Source organism: Aedes albopictus, chromosome 2, assembly GCF_035046485.1.
Source record: "Aedes albopictus strain Foshan chromosome 2, AalbF5, whole genome shotgun sequence".
Classification (NCBI taxonomy): Eukaryota; Metazoa; Arthropoda; class Insecta; order Diptera; family Culicidae; genus Aedes; species Aedes albopictus.
In genome coordinates, this window is record NC_085137.1 from 493348727 (window position 1) to 493364112 (window position 15386).

The following is a 15386-nucleotide window of genomic DNA, read 5'->3' on the forward strand; positions in this document are numbered from 1 at the left end:
AAAATTTGGATGCTGTCCGGCGCAGAAGTCGCACACATACTTCGACACTACTAACGCTGCATGTGACGTCTTGGAAGGCACGAACTTGGATGCAGGCAGCTTCTGGTTGGAGACTCTGATGTTCGGGGACACGGTGGGTGCACTATTCTCGCATCTCTCTAGAATAATGCATCGTTGCTTTAGGAATTCGATGGTCTGTCCGTAGTCTGGAAGCTCCGTCTGGTCCATTGAAGCTTCCCAAAGCTCACGGGTCTGACCATCCAACGCACGACTCAACACGGTCACCACGATCAGCTCTGACATCCCTGAAAGTGGTTGACCGAGCCTTATGAGATTATCCACATGGCGAGTACACTCTTCGATGAGGCTCCGAAGTTCCTTCGACGATTTCCTTGTCATCTGTTTTAGGTTTAACAGGCCCAGGATATGAGATTCCAAAATAAGCCGCTTGTTGCCAAACCTCTCCTCTAGGATGTCCCATGCGCGCTTGTAATCGTTATCCTGCAACGTCTCCAGATCGATCACACCAGCGGCATCTCCTTTCAAGGAGTTCTCGAGGTGGTACAATTTTACGGCGTCTGAATCTGATGAACGCTGCATCAGATCCTGGAACATGGCTTTGAAGCGGGGCCATGCCTCATAATGACCATCGAAGGTTGGAAGTGGAGCACCGAAGGACTGCGACTGAACGATGATCGGTTGTTGATTGGTGGTGGCACAAGGTGGCTGCTGAGTTGGCGGCACAGCCAACTTCTCGGTAAAACTCTCAAGCAGCACGGATACCTCCTCGTACAGGTACATGAACCGCAGGTAGTGCTCATCTTGCTCATCGCGCTTGTCGGCTGAGGTCTGGGCAACAATCTCCTGGTGCAACCTGATAAACTCAGCCTTTTCAGTCTCAACACTCCGTTGGTACACCTTGACTTGGGCTGGGCTGAGTTCACTCCTGTCCAATTCGGCTTGCTTGAGGATGGTTAGGATTCTGGTCACATTTCGTTGTGCCAATCCACGGTTGTGGACTAGCGCCCCAAGCTGGGCTTCACACTTGGCAGAATCAGGCACCTTCTTCACCGGTGTCCGTTTGGGTGGCATCCTGATGTAATCCTTCACGGGTCAGTAACACGGGGATGTGGCCAGGAATTCCGACGCCCGTGTGGGAGGTAGCTCGCGGAGTCCGAAGCGGTGACAGCAACACTCAACACTACGGCAGGAAACGAGAAACTTCAAGGAGTACGATCACCGAAACTGACGCGTATGTCACCACGGAGGAAAAAACAATCACTCAATGATTCCGAAGCGACGGACACAAAACACTACGCAACGGTGAAGTCGATCACTTAAAAGATCTCGGAACCGAAGCGTTTGCCACAACGGGTGGAGCACTATCACAAAATGCCCGGAGTGACGGCAGGAAGCACTACGGACGGCGAATTTACTCGATCTACCACGCAAATCGACGTGCTTGTCGAACCGGATGGAATCAGTAACACACAAACTCCGGAACGACGGATTATGTCACTTCGCGACGACGGTTTACACTCGCGGAACGACACGGATACGGACGTTGTCGAAGCCACGTCCACGCTCTTCACTGCACAGCACGCTTTTGAAGCCACGTGCACGCTTCTATGCACTGCCGCGCTGTCGAAGCCACGCGGAACGCTTTTTAGACAACACACTACCGCGTTGTTCAAGCCACGCGGAACGCTTTTACACACTACCGGATCCTTATCCGGCTCGAAGGACCAAATTGTGTTCGGCAATGAACACAAGAAATTTAGGCAAAGGCACTGGACTGTATGACAGCGCAGTAGAGAACGGATGGGTTTCGGATAGGGAGAGGAATTCACTGGATCACTTTCACAACTTCACTACTTTATTCTCTAACTGCTATTTACACTTGGATTAATTTCACTTCGCGTTGTTAAAGCCACGCGAACGCTTATCACTTTCACTTTTGGAATTCAACTAACTCGCTACTGCGAACGGGTCGTGTTTATATATCCAAATATTAATCTTCTGGAAAAACGTGGAAATTTCTACGCGCGCGTAGAAACCACGCGGCGCGTGTGGAACGACCCATCATCACCACGCTGGCTGCAGGGCGACGAGAGTCGATGATGATGATGATGACGGTAGCTACGGCGGCGGTATTCGCTGCTGCACTCACGGTTGGATCTCACCGCACTCACTCTCTCGCTGCTGCTGGTGTTCCTTCGGCTCGGGTGAGTGCGCGGGCATTGTGACAATAGTCGATGACGGTTTCGATGCGATGGTTGGTTTTGGTTGCGTATCCCAGCTTGCTGCTGACGTCATTGCGAGCGTATATTCGCGAACAAAGTTGAACCTTCGAATATAAAATAAAAATACTGAAGTCTGAGCTACCAGTTGCGCGACGATGCGTAGTATCTAATATTATCTTCATATTTTATCATATTCCATATTTTCAGGTTCAGCTTCTGAAGTTAGCTGTGGGTCATTGAATGTAGTTATATCGAAGTGACATTTTCAGCACTGTTGCTTATAAATACACTCATCAAATGTTTTCCTGAATATATTTTACGTCGATGTTGCCAAATGTACTAAACCTAAGTAAAAAAAATACTTTTGGCTTGTTAGATTTCATACTAAAGTTATAGTAAAATTAAGATTTCTACAATAAATATTGCATATTTGGCAGCACTTCCGTTCAGATAATGTTAAAATGTATGGAATTTGTTTAGAATTGATGATCTCAATAGATACATTTTTTTAGTTCAACAGACTAGCATAACTCCATTACTATAGACTCATAATTGATGAACTGGCAACACTGTCACATTTTTTAATCCTTATTATACTTGATATTGTTCGAATCAACACAAAACGTCTTTATATGGCATCGAACAATGTTTTTTTTTGCGAAATTTATAAACTGCACCTGATTTTATATGATACTTTATATGAAAAAAATGAATATTTTTTCTTAAAAACGCTATATCTCAGGAACGACGCAAATTGCTTTGGGGAGTTAAGCTTTTTCGATCGAAAAACGTCTGATAAACACGATGGAATCAAAATTTTTAAAATCAAAATATACGTATTTTGAGAAAAATCGATTTTTAGTTTTAAAATAGAAAAATATGATATCTGGCAACACTGTATCAAAAAAGTAATATTTTTTCTAGATTTCCTGAACGATTTCCTTTAAAAAAGCCGAAGGTCGAAAATGTGTAGGTGCAATCGTTTCAATGATAAAAATAAAAGAAAGAGAGGATAATTTTCATATCGGCCAAAACGAGGGGTGCTGCCACGGGCCGAGGGGTGATCCGATCGGCACCAAAATTTGGATTTTTTCTTTTTCCATCTAAACAAATGTTTCAACCAAATTTGGTTCAAATCCGTGATAGTCGGTTGCAAGTTTTCACATTTTCTCGGTCACTTCATATGGAATGACCCATAATTGCATGGGTCTTGAGAAGTTTTAAATTAAAAAAAAAAACAAAAAATGTAGGGAAAATATCCAAGACATTTTGTATTCTATCGAAGATATAAATTGTATATGGGAAATGGGCATAATTTTCTATGCATGATTCTTAGCGTACACAAATCTCTTTTTTTTTCTCACCAGAGATCAACGAGAGCCAAACATAATTTCATCCACTTGGCAGCACTGCTCTCCATGTGCGTATTCCAATTCAATACGTTATATTGCGGTTGCTCCAGCCGAGCCCAGCATGCGTCGCTGCAGATGCAGTCCAGTATAGAGCAAGGTTCAATTTTTTGGGAGTTGATCTCTCGCCTAGCGGCTAGCTCTGCGATCTGCATGGTCACCTAGCGAAAGACAACGACGAATGTTTTCTGAGTCTGAGTCTGTGCGTGGTGTGGCCTTTTGACCGTGCTGTTTGTTGCTGCATTCATTCGCTCTGCGTCCGTCGATCGCATCGGAGTTGTTGCAGTTCACCGTCAGCACCCCAGCAGTCTAGTTGTCGCCGTCGTTGTCGTCGTCGTCGCGATCGTCGCAGTTGTCGAGTCGGTGTCAGATGGCGCGCGAGTGGTCCACCGGATTATAACAACGATCCCCAACGCGGGCGGCTTGGTCATTTATCGTTACGTGCTAATGCGGATCGGACGTGTGTGTAACTTCTCACCTATTTTTGGGATTTGAGCTGGTCGAGTGATAGAGAAGTGATAGTGATAGAAGAGTGCGCGAGGGTGGCACGCGAACACAAATCCAAAGATTATTTGTTAAGTTGAAGTACCTCCTGAATTGCATGTGTTACGAAGTTGTGAGCTAACCACGGAACGCGTCGAATATTTCTGGCCGTTTAGCCGATCGTTTTTTGTCTTTTCTCGTCACACATGCGTCTTGCCAATCACGCCGATCGCCTTCGTCGCTGAGAGGTGATAATAAATATTACGTAAGGAAGTAAGCCAAATTTTTGGGTCGCGCAAGAGCACAAGAGCCGCCTAAAGAGCTCTCGAGAAGAAGCGGGTGAAACGATAAATGTAAGAAAAGTACCGAAAAAGCAAAACAACACACGCGTGAACCAGCACATTACTCAATGAAAGAGGCCTGTTCCGGGCCGAAGTTCGTATACTACTCTCTCTCGTGTGGTGTGCGCGCGCGCTCCGTTTATCTCTGCGAAGGGGTCTTTTCGTCGAATGGACACTGCCCAAGAAGAACCATCCGAAATGTGCAACGTGATTGTGTGAAGTACGCCTTGGTGCTGATGCTGGTGATTCATCTCAGCTGATTGCAGTTTTGCAGTTGCAGTGTGCCAAAAGTGAGACAAAAAATAGGCGAACGAATCTTGCGATTGCCACATACTGACTTGACTCTCGTCTGTCTGATCGCCGCCGGCCGAAGAGAACTGCTGCTGAAGAAAACGCCGCAAAACCAGATCAAAAAGGTGTCCAAAAAACTGAGGTGTTAGTGTGCCGAAATCATGGCCCCGATTCGTTTCGCGTCCCGTGCATTGATCTCGACCGTTGTCCTCGTCGTGCTGGTCGCCATCTGCGGGCGGGTGATTTCGTCTGCCTCGTCGTCTGCTCCGCCTGCGCAGATCGCGGGCTTGAATGGTACCAACAAGTATCGATACGGCAGGGTGTCCAAGCGAAACGAAACATGTGCCGGCAAGTACTGCACCGAGATGGAAGTGGACGACGATGATACCGGGGAAATCATTCTCGGAGGTAGCCGAGCCCTTCGGCAGGAGGGTGTCCTCAGGCATACCTCGGTTCTGTATGGGTTGATTTCGATTGCCGAGAGGGGTGAACTGTCCGATCGATGCTACGACGAACTGCAGCAGATCTACGAGGGAATACGGCAGAAGGAAATATGGGCACTGAAAGGTGAGTTTTGGGAAGAGTGTTAGGCTATGTAAATGTAGATGTAACTATCGATGGGTATATAAAAAGGTTTCTGATAAACATTTTCTTAAAATTACATTTTTGGAGATTTAATCTGAGGATTTCACATGGAGTTAATGATATGATTTTTACAGAAATTTCGCGTTGGCCTCACTAATTTAGTTTTGTTTTTTTTGCTGTCGAATTATTCAATAAAACAAAAATAAAAAATGTGAAACCAAGGCGGAATAGCTGAAAAATCATATCATAAACTCCATGTGGATTCCTTGAAAGAAAATCTTTGAGTTCCTACTAAGGAATCACTGATTTCTTTTTTCGTTGAACGCTGAATGTATAATTTCTAGTGAAATTGAAGCAAGTCAATTTTTCAAAAAGTACTACTAGAATTTCTAGAGTATTTCTTAAAGACATCATCGGAATCGAAAGTAACCCCTAAGAAAATTTCTATTGATTTCCCTAAGATAAGTCATTTTGGAAGGCATGGAGGAATGCCAGGAATCTCAGGAGTATTTTTTAAATATGTGATCTGAAACTCATTTGAGAAATTTTAAATCATTGGAATCTTCTCTTGCAGATTTCCTTGATGTATTTTTCAGGATTTCATGCTGTAATCCCTAATTTTTATCCCTACTTTTAAGAAGTTTTACCAAGGTTTCCTGTTTTTTTTTTGACTTCTTGAGAGTGTTTCTATTATTCTTCTTAATTCCAGGAGAATTACTAGGGAAACACCGGTAGGAAATTTATTTCGAAAATATTCGTGGTCCAGAGGGAGGGAAGAAACCATGGAAAAGCTCACTATAAAGTTCGTGTGGGAAAAATTCTTTGTTAAGTTCTTAGAGTAATACTGTAGAGTAGAGTTTTTGGGAATGTTTTTATCGAATATAAGGATAAATTAATAATGGAATTGCTGGAAAGATTTTTTTTCTTAATTTTTCTTTAACTTAATGATCATTGGCGTAGCTAGGGGGGGGGGGGGTCTCCAGGGGTGCCTGGCACCCCCTAGAACAAATTTGGTACCCCCTAGAATTTTTCCTTCACAGTCACCTAAAATTTAAAACTGCACAATAATTCCAATATTTACACATTTGAACAAAACTTAAGCACACCCGGAAATATTTATATAACTATTGTACGTTTTGGCGTTTTAGATATAAGTAAGAACAAACAGCAGACTTCTCCATAGATTCTTTCAGAAATACTTGTATCTATTCATACAATTATTTCTCTAGGCTTCCTTTATGGATTCCTCCCGATATATCTTCAATAATCTTCCCTTAGGATACTCCATGCAGTCCAGATGGGGTTGTACATGCTAGAAATTTCTGCAGAGACCCAGCAAATTCTGCTAGGATTTCTTTGGAAATTCTTACTATGATTCTTCTCGGAATTCTTCTAGGGGTTGCTCTAAAAATTTCTACTGGGATTTCTTCAGAAATTTCTGGTGGAATTATTCAAGCAATCTTCCTTGGATCCTTTCAGAAGTTCCTCCGGTGATTCTTCCAGGAATTCTTTCAGAGATTTCATTCAGAGATTCTTCCAGAAATTTCTCATGAAATTCCTCCCCGAGCAGGAATGAATAACTGCCACATAACTGGAGCATACCAAAGTCAGGTATCATACCAAAACAAGGTATTGGTCGATTATCCAGGTATTGAAAATAACTTATTTTGGTATTTTGTAGGTATTGATGAAATACCTCAACGAGTTATTGGTTTGGTGTTGAGGACTGCTTGAGGTATTATTCAATTATGGAAAAATTACTATTTGTATGGAAAAATCTCCGATTATTATTTAGGTATTGCCATACCTGATGTCATTATTCATGCGTTACGCACAGAATACACACCAGTTATTATTTTAGGTATTTTACCTCTTATGCAGGGCTACTCAATACCTCATTCAGGTTGTAGGTATTCTGTTTTCCATACCTGAGTTAGTTATTCTTCTGCTATTTTCTCCTGCTCGGGTCCAGGTGCTTATATTGACCTTCCTCCGGGAATTGTGGCTAGGATTCCTCAAGCAACTCCTGCTGCGATTCTTCCAGCAATATCTCTCCTCCTCTAAAAATTCTCACTGTGGTACCTTCTGGAATTCTACAAGCAAAGTTCTTCCGGAAATTCTCCCGGAAGATCTCCCTGAGATTTTTCTATAAAATCCCTACATTGATTCTTCCATACATTTCTTCAAGGATATATCCAGGACTTTCTATAGAGGTTCTTCCAGAAATTCCACAGGGGATTTCCCCAAGAATTTCTATTAATCTTCTTCCATGAATTTCAGCAGAAATTCTTCAAGCAATTCCCATTAGGACTCCTTCAGAAATACTTCTAGGGATTTCTCCTGGCATACTTACTTGCTGCAATACTTTCGGGAAACCTTCCTGAGATTCCTCCTGCGATTCCATCAGGGATACCTCCATTATAGCTCTACCGATTCTTTCAAAGAGAACTGTAAGCATTCCTCCAGACATTTGTTAGAGGAACTTCTCTTAAGATACCCCTGACATTGCTGATTCTAGGCTTTCTCTAGAAATTACTTCTATGATAGCTCCCGGAATTCTAAGAATTTCTCCAGATATTCCAGCTTTGACTGCTCAAGCAATTCATGCGGTTCTTCCAGCTATTAGTCCTCCAGAAATTCTAACTGTGGTACTTCCGAAATTATGCTACGGATTCTCCTAGAGCTTTATCCTGGCTTTTTTGCTGACACCTTTCCAGGAAATCATCCTGAAATTCTTGCAGAAATTTCTTTGGTTGCTCCACCAGGGATTTCACCAAGGACTCATCCAGGAATTCCTCCTGAGATTTTATCCAAAGATTTCTCCAGAAAATGCTCATGGAACTCCTGCAGAGGCTCTTTTTGGCCTTCCTTCAAGAATACCTCAAACAACTCCTCATGTGATTCTGCCATCAATTCCTTCAGAAATTCTTCCTAGTAATTCCTATTCGAATTTATCCTAGCATTATGGCTGGAATTCTTCCTGAGATTTTTTCAAAAAATTCTCCTGCGATTCTTCCAGGGCCTTCTCTATAGATTCTTCCAGAGTTCCAGAATACCTCTACCGGTTCTTGCAGGGACTTCTCTAGGTATTTCAAGGATTTCTTTTTTGGATTCCTCCCGGCATACCTGATGGGGTTTCTCTAGAAATTGCTGTACAGTTTTCTCCAGCAATTCCTTCTAGGATTTCAGCTGAGGTTTCTACAGTGATACATCCCATAGTCCTTCTAAGAATACCTCCTGAGATTTTTCCTGTGATTTCTTCAGAAACTCTCTGGTGATTCCTCCAGGATTTTTTATCCAAGATATTTTGTCCATGGATGCTCTCATCAATTTCCCATGGCTTTCATCCAGGAATATCAGCTGGATTTCTCAAGCTATTCCTGCTGTGGTTCTTCCAGCAATTCCTCATAGGACTCCTCCAGTCATTTTTGCCGCAATACCTCCCAAATTCTTCTACGGATTCTTCTAAAAATTTTTTCAGAGATTCCTTGAAAAACTTGCTGGGAATATTCAAGACAATCTTCCTAGGAGTCTTGCAGAAGTACCTTCGGTGTGTCCTCCTGGAAATCCAAAAAAAAAATCTGGGATTTCTCCAAATATTTCTTGTGGGACTTCTCCAGGAGCTCCTCTTGACTTTCATCCAGGAACTCCTCTTAGGATTCCATAAGCGATTCCTGCTGCTTCTAATGTTTCAGGAATGTGAATCTGCAGGAATCCCTCTAGAGATTTCTTCTAGAATTCTTACCGGGATTCTTCTAGCCAGTTTTCCTAGGTTACTTCCAGAAATGCCTTTGATTCTTCCAGAAATTTCTCTAAAGACTCATCCAGGAATTCATGGATTACTCTAGAAATTAATCAATCATGGTATTACACCTGGAACTCCTCTTGGCCTTCTTCAAGGAATTCTAGCTGAATGAATCCCAATAGAAATCCCTAAACGAATTTCAGGAATAGTTGGAATTTCTAGAGAAATCCTAGGAATGTACGGGAAAAACTTTATTAGAAGGCACAGAATGTTGCTAATTGACAAAATGAGAGATGAATGTGTGGGATTCAAGAACACACGGCTCCGAATTTGCTAAACTATGGCCAAGTATGGCCATTTCTTTGAGGGTTCCTTCCGCATCGTTGTTTTTTTTTTTGAAAATTTCTACGATTGTTTCATTGGAACCCAACAAACGAACAAACATTTTAGCTTTATAGGAGAGGAACAAACCACTCTTAATCAAACTTTAGTTTAAGAAACTGATATTCAGCTAGTTACGTTTCTTGGGAATGCAATCAACAATTGCTTTGGATTTTTTTTCTATATTTCAATGGCTATTCCTCCGTAATTATTTCAGCAAATTTCTCTTTTATCGTGATTACTTTTGCAATTCTTTATCATTTGAATGTATTTAAGTTTATTACTTCTGAAAATTGCTGAACCGGAAATTCAAAAAAAAACTCAACTGGACTTGCTTAAAAAAAATCCTATGAAATTCACCAAAAAATTCCTAACAAATTCCCACAGAAATTTCCTAAAAAAAATCAATTGAAATTACCAGAGGAATTCCTGATTAAAATATAAAAATTTCCACAAACATTCACAAAAAAATTCGAAGAAATTTTCTAAGAATTTTCCGAAATTATCAAATAAATTTCTGAAGAAAATTTAGAAAGAATTCCAAAAGTGATTGCAGTGTCAGAACTTTTAAAGAACCGCTGGAGATTTTTTTTTCAAAGAAATTCCCAAACTTGTCTCATGATTCTGGAGAAATCCTTGAGATTCTGGGGCTATATTTTTGAAGAATTTAGGGCACTTTTTTCAGAATTATTAATTATTGAAGAATCTCTCACGAGATTTTGGGCGAAATTCTCTAGAAATTTGGATTTTGGCGAAACCCTCGCATAGATTTTGTGATTCCTCTTAGGGTTCGGAAGAAATCCTTCTCAGCATTCTACGAGAATCTCAGTAGAATTCTGTTTTCTGTGTTCTGGAAGAGTTGCTCGAAGAAATCACTTTCAGGATTCTGGAAGAATCCCTCTTAGTAATCAGGGAAAATCCCTGACAAGTTTATGGGAAAATTCTCTTGAGATTCTGGTGTAATAGTTTAAAGAATTCTAGAGATATCACTCTCAAAATTCTGGGATACTCCTATCAGAAGTTAAGGGGAGTCCTTTCAAAGATTCTAGGTGAATGTCTTTCAGGAATCTGCGGTAATTTTCTGTTTTATGTGAGAAAACCTCTCAGAATTCTAGAGAATCCTTCTTAGTATGCTGGGGAAGTCCATTCTAGATGTTTTCGTAACCCCTTCCAGGGAGAATCCTTATCAGATTTTCAGAAAAAAATCTCTTAGGTTCTTGCATTCTGACACTGTCTCAACGTTATATCTTTTTTCGAATCAGATTCGCGAAGTGTTTGATGTTCACAAATAAAACATACTATGAACTTGAACAACATGCAGCAAACGAATCATTTTATAGTTTTGTAATATTTTACAATATCGAATCGATGTGAAAACATCGATTCAAAGCATTCGATTAAATTGGAGAATCGATTTTGCTGATCCGATTCGAATCGATTCACAAAAATCGATGTCTCAGTCAGATTTGCCCAATGCTACTCGTTTCGTGGCTTTGTTGTTTACGATTCGGACTTAAAAAATCGTCAGCCCTCGGATAAAAAAAAAATCGCCAGTTTATGAGTGGTTGGATTTAATTCAAAATGTGGGGTATGCGTGCGTGTGCTGTTTTATTACTTGATGATGGTGGCTCACCTCATGGAGTTCCTTCTGGGATTCCACAAAAATTTCATCCGGGACTCCCCTCATGGTTTGTCCACAAATTTATTCCAGAGATTTCTTCTGGGATTAAGTAAGCCCTCAATGAGATTCTTCCGGAAGTTTATTTAGGGTTCCTTCAGAAGTTCCCTCTGGGGTTTTCTAGGAGTTTTTTTTTCTGGTTCCTTGAGAGGTTCCGTCTGGGGTTCCGTCAAAAGTTCTTGCCAAGATTGTTCCAGGAAGTTCCCCGAGATTCTTCCAGAGATTCCTGAATTTCTGTAGAAATTAATTCCGAGATTCCTTTAGCATCCTCCTTCTAGGATTATCTTAGTAAATTTTTCCTGAAACTCTTCCAGGTATTCCTTCCGTGGTTTCTCCACAAACTTATTCTAGAATTCCTCTGGGATTTAGGTGATTCTTCAGGGAGCTTTAACTAAGTTGCTTTTTCCTGTGTTTATTCAAGGAAATCCTATAGGAAATACATGAGGAATTCCATAAACAAAATACTCCAAAAAATCATAATAAACTCCAGGACGATTTCCATTACAAACATCTGAATGAATTCCAGAAGGGTCTGCAGGAATTCCTGACAGAGCTCTTGGTAGAAACCAAAAAAAGAGTCCCTAGATGATTCCTGGAAAAAGTTCTTGAAGAAATCCCGGAATCAGTTTCTGAAAGAACTCCTAGAAGAAGCTCTAAGAGGAATCCCGGAAGAAGTTCCTGAAAAGTAATTCCTGACAGTCACCCAGAAGAAATTCCCGGAGGAATCCCAGAAGGAATTTCCGAAAGAATCCTGGATAAATCCCAGAAAGATTACCTGGTAAAATTATTATAGGAACCCCAGAAGGAAAAACCGGAAGAAGTTCCTGTAGGGATCTCGGAGAAGTTTTTAGAGGAATACTGAATGAATTTCTTGTCAGGGATCTTGTAGGATTTCTGGAAGGGTTTCAGAAGGAATTCCTGAAGAATTCCCAGAAGATACTCCGGGAAGAGTCTCGTATGAAATTCCAGAAATAAATCTTCACGGATTGCTGCAAGGAGTTTTTGAAGGAATCTCGGTAAGAATTTCTGATACAATTTCCGAAAGAATTCCTACAGAAATTCTGGGTGAAGTTGCTAGAATTTCCAGGAATACCATCTGGAAACCGAAAAAAATAAATCCAGAGACATCCTAAAAGAAACTATTCGGAGAATCTCGGATGAAATTTCTGGAGGATTCCGGAGACACCTTAAGAAATTTTGGAAGGAATCTTTTGAAGTCCGAAACGTAAACAAAAAGGTCACAAAACGTCAAAAACTTAGAAAAAAAATCTTCAGCAGCCTCGGCTTGCATTGCCCTATAGCCTGTACCAATTTAATTGTTTCTGGGTGAACCCGAATTGTGAGATTCGAGGAAAGACATTTCACTTTCTCGCTTGCTTGAGGGATTTCTTCAAGTTTCATGTTTCTTTCAGTTCAGAAATTCCTCTAGGTGTTGGTTCCGAGATTTCCTCAGGAATTCGTTCTGGGATTCCTTAGGGATTCTTCCAGGAGTTTCTTCTGCGATCCCTAATGAGATTCCGGGGTCTCTATCAGAGATTTCTCCAGAGATACCTTCCGAAACTTCACCAAGAATTTATTCTGTAATTCTTTCGGGACTTCCAGGATTTCTCCAGGAATTTCTTCCAGAATACCTCCAGGAATTTGGTTCCGGGATTTCTCCATGAATTCATTCCGAGATTCCTACAGGAATTCTTTCTAAGATTCATCAAGTATTTTTTCCTTGAGTTCCGGGATTCCTCCAAGAGCTCTGGGATACCTCTAGGAATTCCTTCTCGTAAAAAAAAAAAAAAAAATTAAACTCTTGGAGGAGTCCTAAAAGGAGCAATGTTCAGAAGATTTTGAAAATATCACGGCAATAAATATTGCAGGAGAAAATACATCTAGAATGTTTCTAAAACATGATATAATTGATCTAGATCGATTTAATTATATCTACACCAGTTTGGATAAAACATAACTCAAATAAAATCAATATAAGTTCCCAAAGACGAGATGCCTCTACGAAGCATCCCCAGAGCACAAGAAGATTTTTCCAATAAAGATAGAATCCTAAACAAACATAATTACGTAATTAATAAACGGACCCTTGGGCCACATGTAATTTTTTGGTAATCCCTACGTTCTAGAAATAACATTCTCTGATTTGAAATTGAAATTTGAAATAAAAATGTGTGATTCGATAGTACGTACGTTTCGATAGTACGTACACTAAACGAAGCGGTGGTGTACGTACTATCTAGGTATGCCTGTATTGTAGTAGGTATGTTTTAAAAAAATAATCCTGCGAAGATTTTCTGAATAAAAAATATGATAAAATTTCTGCTGGAATTTCAGGACGAATTCTCGATGAAATTTCTAATGAAATCTCTGCACTATGGGCCAGAAATGAAAATTTCGCGACAAAATTCAAAAAAGTTGTTTTTTTCTGATATCAATCAATTTTCATATATGTATGATTGTTTGGGCTATGTTTGATTGTATTCCGACTGATTTTTTTGTTTTGTAACAAAATTGTATCGTTTTTTGTATGGAGAAACTTCTTATAAGCGAAAATTCTCGATTTTAACCAATATTGAGGAAAATGTGATTTGTGGTGAAAAGTGTGCCTAACAAATATAACACATACATTTCCTAACAGTGAATTTAGTATATTTTGCATATTTGGTGCACAAATTGCGATATCTTTAAGTTTAAATTAAAATTTTACAATATTTACTCAAATTTTACGGTTTATTTGCCAATTTGTTCAAAAAGTAGGAGTACTCGACCGTGTTCGACATGCAACTGCTCTAGAAAGCTAGTTGAGACTCTTCTTTTTCGGATGCTACCGGACTTTTTTACGGGAATTTGCGGGAAACCAAGATAGAGCACAGAGAACAGACATCCGAAATTGTGCAAGGAATTTAATGACCATTTGAAATCGGCAACACAAGTGGCAACCTCGTGGTACTGCAATCGGTTAGTTTCCCATACTAATTTAATTCACCACTTGAAATGTTTCAATTCACCACTGACTGTGGCAGCAACAAACTACTATTATTCTGGAAGATTTCGTTTCAGGTAAGACTGTGATTGTAGTCGTTTAAATCAATACCACACACTCAAAGTGCAAAGTTTCGGTACATCAATTTGTGTCAATTATGATTTTTTATAAGCTCAATTTATGTATATATGGATAAGTTTTTGGTGAAAAAATCCGCTGCTCAGATGTTTCAGATGTCCGGCATTTGGCCGAATGCCGCTTGGCCGAATAATGTTCAAAATAATTCAGAGACCCCTTTTCACATTATAGCTGCCAATTTGATCATCATTTATTTTTTCCCTCTTCCTTCCTCCAACCATTGACTATTCTTTCTTGTTTTACAATTCAGGGATTAGTTGGCGTTGAATCTGTCAAAATTTTATCATAGATTTTTCCTGCTTTTAATCATGGGCGATTATTTTGAGTTATACTGACGTGGAGAACAGTGGCACGAACGTTTCTTCTTCAGTCAATCGGCATTCAGCCAAATGGCGTTCGGCCAAATGACCCATTCGGCCAAATGGCGTTTGGCCAAGCGGCAATCACCCAAATGACAGCTGGCCAAATGACTCTGAGCCGGTATTTGAACAATAAATAAATTACGCTCACTCTTAGTACATATGTACAAGTGGGATGAATATATTTGCGATAAATGGAAATATTTGATTTTACTTGTAATATTTAAAATGCCCTGTCATTGATTGGCTCGGTAGCTAAGTTGGTAAAGCACTTGTGTAGCATATAAGGGTCGTGAGTTAAAATCTCACTTGAGCTGTGGATTTGTTCCTAATTTCATTAATAATGTATCCATCTGTGCATATGTATGTACGTTGAGTTAATTTAAAATTCTAATTGATCACACGGGTTGATACATCGAAACTTTGCACTTTGAGTAAGTGTGTGGTCTTGATTTAAAAGCTTATAATCACATTTATATCTGAAACCAAATCTTCCAGAATGATAGTTGTTTGTTGCTATGTACATTGTTTCGCAAGTCATAAAGTCATTGCGTCGTAATGGCAAAAGTGGATGATTATTAAAGCAGAGCGTGAAATATTGTAAAATTAAAGCAAGCACTAAAATCACTCTAACTTGGTTTCCCGCAAATTCCCGCAAAAAAGTCCGGAAGCATTCGAAAAAGAAGAGTCTAAACTAGCATTCTAGATCGGTTGCATGTCGAATACGGTCGAATACTCCTACTTTTTGAA

At 40.2% G+C, this 15386-nt stretch overlaps 1 protein-coding gene across 1 annotated transcript in view; it reads left to right on the forward strand.

Moving 5' to 3' along the window:
* Positions 1-3759: 3759 nt before the first annotated feature.
* LOC109423346 (nose resistant to fluoxetine protein 6) overlaps positions 3760-15386 on the forward strand; it is an 81724-nt gene continuing 70097 nt past the window's right edge. The window contains exon 1 of the mRNA XM_019698299.3: positions 3760-5334. Within this exon, the coding sequence (XP_019553844.3) occupies positions 4929-5334 (406 nt within the window). The 5' untranslated portion in view covers positions 3760-4928. The remainder of the gene's footprint in view (positions 5335-15386) is intronic.